This window comes from Eurytemora carolleeae, unplaced genomic scaffold (genome assembly GCF_000591075.1).
Source record: "Eurytemora carolleeae unplaced genomic scaffold, Eaff_2.0 scaffold1260, whole genome shotgun sequence".
Lineage (NCBI taxonomy): Eukaryota > Metazoa > Arthropoda > Copepoda > Calanoida > Temoridae > Eurytemora > Eurytemora carolleeae.
Genome location: NW_019397173.1, coordinates 86,279 through 97,227, shown reverse-complemented (window position 1 = coordinate 97,227; position 10,949 = coordinate 86,279). Strand labels below are relative to the sequence as shown.

At 30.7% G+C, this 10,949-nt stretch overlaps 1 protein-coding gene across 1 annotated transcript in view; it reads right to left on the bottom strand.

Moving 5' to 3' along the window:
- Positions 1–336: 336 nt before the first annotated feature.
- The window catches only part of LOC111712513 (uncharacterized), a gene marked incomplete at its 3' end in the record, with an annotated part of 15,902 nt that continues 5,289 nt past the window's right edge, over positions 337–10,949 (bottom strand). Inside the window, 12 exon segments of the mRNA XM_023487149.1 lie at positions 337–512; positions 1,566–1,635; positions 2,557–2,651; positions 3,528–3,682; positions 4,153–4,229; positions 4,937–5,011; positions 6,508–6,582; positions 7,516–7,571; positions 8,545–8,629; positions 8,793–8,799; positions 9,391–9,466; positions 9,995–10,090. Of these exon segments, the coding sequence (XP_023342917.1) occupies positions 337–512; positions 1,566–1,635; positions 2,557–2,651; positions 3,528–3,682; positions 4,153–4,229; positions 4,937–5,011; positions 6,508–6,582; positions 7,516–7,571; positions 8,545–8,629; positions 8,793–8,799; positions 9,391–9,466; positions 9,995–10,090 (1,043 nt within the window).

Below are 10,949 nucleotides of genomic sequence, written 5' to 3'. Positions count from 1 at the left end.
AAATTACCAAAGGTAATGTTGTAAGTGTCGCAAGCTGTAATTGTGGCCGAGCGCTGTGGCTAGGATGGACTAGGGGGCCGAGCGCTGCGGCTAGAATAGACAAGTTGACCATTGTCATATTTGCATTAAAGGTCATTTGAAATTACGTTTACAGTCCATCTAATATATTTTAATTCAAAATCATAAAATAGTGATATTCTAAAACCAAACAAGGAATTTCTTTTTCAATTGACAGATTGTATTTCTGTATTAGCCTCAGCTAAATAAAAAGCTGAACTGTAAAGTTGTCTGCATAGTATTGATATAAACGCTTACCATTGTAAATATAATTCTTACCCTGATTTCCTGCATGAGTTCAGCTGCTGATTTGGGACAGTTAGATCCAAATATCTCAATAATATTAGTTGTATTCCTACAACAGAACCTTGACGAACTCCCTCTCCTATCTCCGACTGTAAACTCAGCTTGCTTCAACTCTTCTCCAGAGTCAGCTACAAGTATTGGACTGTCTTCTTATAGCAAATCAAAACTCAATGAGCAATAAATAGTTTCAGAGTAAAACCTGACTTGAAAATTCCTTTAAGGTGAGTTTGAAGCATAAATTGATATAAAAAATATATACTTATACAGAGATTGTAATTGTTAAACACTTGGTTTGCATGCTGTTTTATAAATAAGAAATATTAATATTTACTTTCTGAAGTAACAGAAAATAAAATTTACAATCAAGTTTTCAAAATCACATTGGGCATACGCATACAATCCCTTTAAGGTAGAAACATTAGACCTGTAAAATTTTAAAAGTTTCAAAACCAGTTTCTTTTGAAAAACTATAATATATTTCTGAATAAATAAAACATTCTTTAATTACATAATTTCAGTATGAAAATAGAAAAGTATTTAACTCGAAGATATGTATTGAAATGTACATTTTTCAATTAAAAAGTTTTATGAAAAGCATGAAAGGAAAAACATTCGTTAACATAAATTAGAGCAATGTTTCTCTTAGTCTTTTTATATAAAACTGTACTTTCAACTTTAGAATTCATGAAGTCCAACTTTTTGAATATTAAGAAGTTGAAAAACTTGTAATCAGCTTGCCTATTTATAAACCTTATGAGCCCGTGTAAAGTAAAAAACATAATTCTCACAAAAATGCTAATTATATTGGATTAAAATAAAGTTTTTTTTTACTGCTTTTCCTTATTCTTCAAGCGTTACTTAATATTTTGAATATTTTAAAATAATATGTTTTACTGTTGCCTTAATAATCTTTCTGCATATTTCTTATTATTTATCATTAATCTGCCTCTCTCTAAATATCTAACTCTAGGAGAAAATGAAATTTCAACTGGCTTGGGTTTTATATACCCAATTTGTATACAAAAACTACCCCTACCACCCTCCCTTCCTCATTTTTTTAATTATCTGCCATAAAATATTTTTTTTCTTCAAAAAATCAATTTTTATATAAAAACTAAATCTTTCTCGGTAAAACATTCACCCCCCCCCCTCTATTTTAGTTTGTGATAAGATTATTTAAAAAATGATAGTTTGATTTGTTCCTAAGTAAACATCTGAGCAGGGAAGGTTTAGTTTGAATTCCTCAGCTGAATCTTCACAAGGGAGACCATTCTACACATATATAATTTTGTCACAAGGAGATTATTTTGAGTCCCTCGTAGGGAGCTGTTGAAAGATGAAGACGACATTTAAAACATTCCATGAAAAACTAGTGAATACAGTGAAACCCATAAAACTGTAGAATAGGAAGACGAAATTTAAGCAATATATATTTAGGGAGAACATAAGCTTATTAAATGAAATTATTAGCGTACACTATTGATGTGTTTTAGGTTCATTGGACAATTTAAACCAATAATAGGTATCGTATTTTAAATGGGTCTCACTGTATATACATTACAATATGCGTGGATATCCTTTATTGAAGAACTTTATTAAACAGAGAATTTGTACAATCTTTTTTAAATCTTTAGATTTTGTATCTTCATGGAATTTTAAAATTCGAATAAACTAATACGATCATGAGTTATTCTTTAATTCTATAATTTTGTATTTCCTACGAAATATATTATATTGATGTATCTTTATAATTTAAATAAAATAATGATATGATATCTAATATTGAATATAAAGAAGGCTTAACTTTACGTTTTCGATCTTTTCCAAGCTTAATTGTTATATTTAATGCTTTGGTTCGTTTATTAAAAACTTTAAACAAAACGTTCAGCATTTTAAACTATTTTCTGTTAAAGTTTGCAAAAAAAAATTTCTTAAAAAAATTGAAAATAACGATTGTTTTCATGCGTGGCTTTTTGGCTCGTTTATTACATTATGCACATAATGTAAAAAACGCATAAAATAATGCATTAATGCATTATACAATCAGCTAAGTTTTGCTAATGGTTTACTTTTGAACAGCTCTCAATGTTTTATAAGTTTAAAAAATAAGAAAAATTCTAATATTTCATCTATAAAATATAACTTTTTCATTATTGAATAATATGAAAAAAATCGCTAAGGACATAATTAAACCTTAAAGCATTGATGCTTGAGACAGTTTCTCTCAAATATTTGACCATCAGGAGACAAATAGGTTTTTTCTTGACAACTGTTTTCTGGTAAAATACCTAAAGTAAAATACAATTAAAGGGACTGTTTTCTGGTAAAATACCTAAAATATATACGATTGTTATTTCAAATGATCTTTCAATTAAAATGCTCAATTCACGATTAAACCTTTAAAACCAAGATTTATCAATGCGATGTCATGCTTAAAAATTGATTAATTATTTCTTTTTATAAATGTACAAGTCATTTAATACAAAACCTCAATTTAAAATAATCCATTTTCAAGAACAAAAGAATGCTCTTACCATTGATCAGACAAAGGTTGTAAGGGTGCATCTGAGAATCGGACATGAATGGAGAAGTTTGAAAATTTAAATTACGTCTACAGTCCCTTTGATTAACGGTTAAAGTGAATGTTGAATTCCTCAAAAATAAAAACCTTTAAAACAAAGTGTTTCTAGAAAAGCACTTTCTTAACAAAATTAATTTAATTTTACCACATTTTTCAGCCCCTTAAACACTTTTTTTAATATCACATTTTTTTGTGGAACTAGCTATATTGGGTGAAATGTCATGATTAATAGGAATGAAGTGGTATAGAGCTTATTAAATTTAAAAAAAAGATTATTGATCTTTTCTAAACTTGATAAATTCGTGAATTAATTTTAACATTAGATAATTAAAAATAAAAAAACATTAAAGATACAATGGTAAGAAAATGCAATTGAGTGTTTGCCACAACCTCAAACTTTCTAATTCCAATATCTTAGCAATCTGATGATGGTGTGACCCTTTTATATTTATACATCCTGAACTAAAATAGTCAAAATTTGACATATCAAAGGTTTACACCATTAGGTTACAAAGATATAGGGATTAGAAAATTAGAGTTTGAGTCTTTAGTTTCTTTTCAATTTTCCATTTGATTTCCTCACCTAAATCTAAGTTTCGTATGTTCCTGCAGGGAATTAGTGTTTCTAGTAGTTCTGACGTCACTGGATCAGCGGATGTGTAAAAGGTTTGGTTTGGTTTAGAAATAAGCTGATCCCAGTCAACTTTGCGGATTGATAACGTGGGAAGACCAGAAAAACTGGAAAAAAAACTATTTGTAGGGAAAATGTAAAAGTAAAAGTTATTTAATTATCAATTCTTTTTGCTTTAGCTGCATATTTTTAAAATATAAAGACATGCAGGGCCAATTTTTTGGTATGCTAAAATGTTGTGGTTTTCGGGTTTGTTAAACATTTTGGGGGTGTACTGTATTCATTATACAGTGAGAACCAGAAAACTGTTAAATTGGAAGACGACTTTTTATTAATATTTTAGTTGTTACAACGTTAATAGTTTTCTATGAAGTAGCTTATAAATCACCGATTAAAAGCGTACGTCCAATTTATGTACCTCATGTTTATTAGAACTTGAGTCTAAAAGTTTGTACATTGAACTTTGGCACTTAAGGCAGGTCAAAATATTTTGTTTAATATGGTAATTGGTACTTGGAGATCAGACCAACATACAATTTACATACATGATCCTACTGTTGTGAATCGAGTACGGTACCTAGTAATGTAATATGGAGAGCTGACCCTCCATTGTGCCTCTGGAGTAGAATCTATATGGACAGCTACAATGTCGTCCTGGTATATTTTTAAAATATAATATAAACAATTTAGTTAATCCATCTTTAACTTTATAAGCTTGTTTGTTTTGTATGCAATTAACGTCAAATCGGCTGAACCGATTGGGCCCAAATTTACACATTCCCAGAACCTGCGATTTAAAAACTTCGGCTCGAGCCGTAATTCCTTAAACCCGACTTTAAGACACAATCTTCGACCCAATTCTGACGAAAGTTTGAGTCACGTGATTGACAGCTGCAAAATCTTCGGCTCGACTTAAGGAGTTATAGGCCCAAAGAAAATAAAACCGATCATGGTTGGTTTAAGTGGAGAAGAATATTAAACCGGTTTTTTAAACTCAAATCTGTGGAAAATAAGATACAGCCTGAATCCGAAAGCTTGAGCCGTAAATAAGGCCCAACGACAGCTTAGACCCCATGCCGTATTTTCCCGAATTTCTTAAATCGCGGGCTCAGGAAAGGTTTATGTGTAGTTAAAATGAAACTTTTTGCCCGAAAACGAATGTCGACATTCCTTATTTTTGAAAATTCGCAAATAAAAACAGAAAAATCCGCAAAATAAGATTTAAAAAAATAATTTCAGCTTGAAGAGCAACAGCTGGAATTGTTACTTGATTTAATAGTCTTAAGTTTGAAATGACAAAGGCTTTTTACCATGAGAAAAGGAATGTTAAAGAGTTTGTGGCGATTAATCAGTTCCTTTACCTCTAATCTACAGACCATCTTCTCATGTATAAAAAGCATATTTTCCGACAGTGCAGTACAGTTCCCAACCAGTCCCTGTAGAGTATAAGAGTTGTCTTTAATGTACAATACAGTACCCAGCCTGATTATTAACAATACATTGTGGGTACATATGTACAATGCAGTACCGTTTCCAATCCGTCACTGTACAGTACAATAAGTTGGCTTTACAGTACAGTACATTAAAGTAACCAGACCGTGTATTAACAATACATTTATGTAAATAATGCAGTGCAGTACAGTTTCCAATCCGTCACTGTATAGTTCAATAAGTTGTCTTTACAGTACAGTACATTAAAGTAACCAGACCGTGTATTAACAATACATTTATGTAAATAGTACAGTGCAGTACAGTTTTCAATCCGTCACTGTACAGTATGATAAGTTGTCTTCACAGTGCATTACAGTTATACCCAGCCTGTTTATTAACAAGACATTGTTGGTACATTTGTACAATGCAGTACAGTCTCCAATTCGTCAATGTAAAGTACAATCATCTGTACTTACAGTACAGTAGAGTACCTAGCCCGTTTATTAACAATGCATAATATGTACATAGCGGCACAGTACGGTACAGATTCCAATCCGTCAAAGTACAATCAGTTGTATTTACCGTACAGTACAGTACCTAGCCCGTTTATTAACAATACATTGTATGTACATAGCAGCACAGTATAGTACAGTTTCCAATCTGTCTCTCTGCAGGGCAATAATTTGTCTTTTCCATACAGTACAGTGTCATAGCCCGTTCATTAACACTTCATTGTATTTACGATGCAGTACAGTTCCAATACGTCAGCTGTAAAATACATTATATGTACATTGTACACGTGTGTGCATTGTTCATTAGTTTATTAACATCAAATGTTTACGAAATTGAGTTTGTGACAAAAACTCAGTTTTCTTAGATTTTTATATCGTCCACTTTAGGTGTTTCATAAACAGGTCACAAAATACAGGAAAATCTGAACTTTAAAGAAATTAAATAAATGAATTAAAAATAGACTAAAGGAGGGATCTTGCAGCAGTTGAGGTGAACAGGTTCATAAGAGAAATATTGAAGCTAGGAAAAAATGAAAAGTAAACATGCATCCATAGATATTTGAAATATTTTTTTTTGAATTGAAAAAGAAGGTCATTCTTGATTTGTATCACTAAATCATTATATTAAATAAAGGAATATATATCTTTATACATATACAAGGTTACCCACGAAGAATGAGACTGTAAAGACGACTTCACTCTTTAAATATGACTATCTAAATTTAACTTAAGTTTTCTGCATTTAATGTGGTCTTTAAATGGGTTAATCAGGAAACAGAAAGTATGAATTCCGAACAGTCGTTTCTGAAGTCTCATCCTTTGCGAGTAACCCTAAATACGTATAATGCCTTTTTCCTTAACACTTCCAGAATTTTAAAGTTTATCAACACAAAATGTTAACAAAATTGTTAAATGCATGGTAAACTAAGGAAAGGGGGGGGGGGTTATAGCAATCAACTTCGCCCCTCCCCTTTACCCTTAATACATACCTTCACAGTATAAAGTGGCATATTAACAGCTGATTTCACTCGAAGAGATTTTAATGTTCTAAGTCCAGTATTTTCCTAAAAGAAAATTAAAACTTTCACGTTTTAACAAAATTAATGGGAGAAAGATTTATCCTGGTTTAAATTAAGCTAAAATTAAATTAAAAATCTAAAAAATGTTTCCGAAACTTTTGCTTTTGACCGTTTGACGTCATCAGTCCTCACTATGAATCAAAATATGGCTGATGGATTAGATCACCCACATGTCCTGCTATTCAGTTGAAGTGTACTTAAAGGAGGAGGACAGGTTACTGATCAAGGATATAAACAGGGGCGTACTAGAGCATTTGTGTTAAGGAGGGTGGGGGGCTTACGCGCACAAAAAAAATGTTGTGCCCCCCCTTTAAACCCCTTTTTCGAAAAAATATTGATACCTTTTTTAACTATGTAAACTATTCGATCATATAGTACACATAGTACACACTTCCATATTACAAGTGTTAATAAATTATTTATTTTTCACAAAAAATTTCGCTGATTTTCAAAATTTTTAAAAATTTATTGAAGATCGAATTTTGATGGAGACAAATATTTAAAATTTCAATCATTCATAAACCTTCCCTGTGGTCACGTGATGTCCCACAAAAAATTTGGGCCCGATCGGCTCAGCCGTTTGACGTTTATTGGATACAAACAAACAGACAGACAAGCCAAATTTATAGATAGATTAGTTGTATTGTAGCTGAATCAAAGCTTGTTATTGAAAGCTGAAAAGCTAAAATAGAAAGCTGGCATTTTCTTGTTAATAGTCATTTTAAAAAAGGTTAACATTTATTTTGGAAATTTTTTTTATATTCATACACCTTTCCTGGGGTATTTGACTTGCGAAAAAAACGTTCAGCCTAATCGGTTCAGCCGTTTTGGCGTCTATTAGAGACAGACAGACAAGCCAATATATATATGAATGATAAACGCTCACCCCAATATAGTTTAAAATTTCTAATTTCTGACCTGTATGGTAAAAATAGTTGTCTCTTGAACAGGAACAAGTTTGAACAGAGTTAATCCTGAAGAAAATATGCTTAGGATTAAACTTTAATTTAAACCAAATTTAGGATTAAACCTTAATTTAAACAAAATTCAAGATCAAACTTTAATTTAAACAAAATTTTAGATTAAACTGTAATTCATACACAATTTAGTATCCGACTTTTATTTAAACAAAATTTAAGATTAAACTTAAATTTAAACAAAATTTAGGGTTAAGCTTTAATTAATACAAAATTTAGGATTAAACTTTAATTTAAACAAAATTTAGGATAAGACTATAATTTTAAAAATTTAGGATTAGACTTTAATTAAAAAAAATTTGGATTAAACTTTAATTTGAACAAAATTTAGGATTAAACTTTAATTTAGAAAAAAAAATTAGAATTAAACTTTAATTTAAATAAAATTTAGGATTAATCTTTAATTGAAACACAATTTAGTATCAGACTTTAATTTAGAAAAAAATTAGGATTAAACTTCAAATTACGCAAAATTTAGGATTAAACTTTTATTAAAATAAAATTTGTATTTGCAGTTGCTACTAATTTAGAGCTAAAGTTAGAAACCGTTTTATCTTGCGTTGTTGAGACAACTAAAATAAAGGGACCAAGCATTTTCATTTTCATTTAAAAGTGCTCTCATCGAATATCGAAATGAATCGTTTAAGATTTAGGAAACTCCATGCAAAAATTTCTATGTATATATGTTTACAGTGGTAAGCGATTTTATCAATACAATGAGGACGACTTTAGATTACAATTTTGATGTTTAAAAAGCTGTTAAACAGCATGGATACACAGAAACGAAGAAGTCAAGAAAAGCTATCAATTGAAACCATTAAAAAAGTTTCTCTTTTATTACTTGTAAACTTATAATTCGAAAAAAACTTGTTAACAATCAGAACTTCAATAAAAAGTCGTCTTTATTGTATTAATATAGTCTTGAAATTGTCTTTACAGTTCCATAGATTCCTATAATGCCAATCTTTACCTATAATAGTTGGAAGAATGATAATAATGGTTGCTAAAGTGCAGTACATAATATTGAAAGCAATGTGTTCTGGTCCTAGATGATCCTAAAAATTTATCAAAATGAACAAAAATTCCGAACTATTTTTAAAAACTCTTCAAAAATAAAATTTGTTTTTTATTTTTTATTACACGCCGTAGAAAAGTGACACTTTAATAGAAAACAAATATTGTAAAGTGGTTCAAGAATCAAATAATAGCTTTAAATACATTAACCCTTAAGAAATGTAAATTTTATATTACTACATAATACACATATATATATGTATATACGTATTTGTTTTCGATTTGAAAGTTCTAAGACAAATTTGTCTAATATTACTTTAAAGATAATCAACTTTTAACATTCATTATTCGGAAATAAATGTTTAAAAATTTAAAATTGTACACCCCACTCTGAATCAAAATGTTTATGCCAATGCTTATATAAATCTTTTTCGTACCCATCTTCTATTTCAATTGTGAACATTTTTTCTTTGCATAAATTTTTAAACAAAAACAAAAAAAGTTTGCGGATTTTCCGAAAAAACTTAGTGGAATTTCAAAATTTTAAAAATCGAATTTTGTTAGAGGCAAAGTTTAAAATTCGATCATCTATAAACCTTCCCTGGGGTCACGTGAGGTCCCACAAAAAATTTGGGCCCGATCGGTTAAGCCGATTTGAGGTTTATTGGATACAAACGGAAAGACACCCAAACAAACAAGCAAATAAACAGACACCCAATCAAAGTATATAGATAATTATTACTCACATAGAAATTTTATAACAATTTAATTAGTTTAAATCATTTCAAGAAAATAACTTTACCTTTTTCTGACTCCTGGAGGAAGATTTCCTTGAATATTTGTATTCTCTTGTTCCTGTGGTTTCAAAACTCTGGGGTCTAAACAGACAAAGGTAAAAATATAGTTTCTAAACAGATAAAGATAAAAATATAGTTTCTAAACAGACAAAGGTTAAAATATAGATTTCTAAACTGACAAAGGTAAAAATATAGTTTCTATACAGACAAAGTTAAAAATATAGTTTCTAAACAGACAAAGGTAAAAATATAGATTTCTAAACAGACAAAGGTAAAAATCATAGAGAATAGAATATATAGAGAGGACTTAAAAGAATCTCTCGGTATGAATTTTTTCAGTCCCTTTCAGCCTGAAAGGGAGTTCAAAGTGTACAAATCATGTAAATGTTCACAAATTATATGCNAGGTAAAAATATAGTTTCTAAACAGACAAAGGTAAAAATATAGTTACTAAACAGACAAAGGTAAAAATATAGTTTCTAAACAGACAAAGGTAAAAATATAGTTGCTAAGCAGACAAAAATAAAATATAGTTTCTATACAGACAAAGGTAAAATATAGTTTCTAGACAGAAGGAACGATATTACGATCGATCTATCTATCTATTACCTGGTTCTGTATGTCCTCCTAGAATTCGTCCTGAGGTTTGCTTTAAGGTTGGATACGGGTTTACAGTCCATACCAGAGACATTAGTCCCATCCAACCTAGATATAAGATACAGATGATTTAATACAAGATACATAATTAAATCAAGATACATGGTATATTGTTTAAGATGCCCAATTACACAATTAACGATATGACAGAAGATACACAATTGAGGATACAGAATACAGGATACATGGTTTAGGACAGAGGATACAGAATACAGGATACATGGTTCAGTACAGAGGATACAGAATACAGAATACATGGTTCAGGACAGAGAGGATACAGAATACAGGATACATGGTTCAAGACAGAGAGGATACAGAATACAGGATACATGGTTCAGTACAGAGGATACAGAATACAGAATACATGGTTCAGGACAGAGAGGATACAGAATACAGGATACATGGTTCAGGACAGAGAGGATACAGAATACAGGATAAGGTATGTTGATAAACAACCCATTAGGGGTACTATAGACTCACTCTGCATTTCATCGGAGACATCCAGATTTGCAATGAAGACCCCAACGAGTAAGGATTGGCTGCTCCGAGGGTTTTGGAATTGCTCCCTATGTTTTGGAGTGCTCCCAGGGTTTTGAAGTTGCTCCCAGGATTTTGGAGTTGCTCCCAGGGTTTTGGAGTAAAATGTGCGAGCAGCCACCCCTCTCTCGTTGGGGTCTTCATTGAAAATAATCATTTCATAAAAGGTCTGATAAATTTTCACATTTCATTCCAAAACCCTTGGAGCAGCTCCAAAATCCAAGGAGCACTCCATAAAAAAACCTGTGTCATTGGAGACCTTCAGATGTTAAAAAAATACCAAATTTCTGTGTAAACTCACAGTTTAATGAGAAAATGTGCCTTTCTGATGAAAATCTGGGGTTCTACAATTAAATTCCATGGTAGGGGG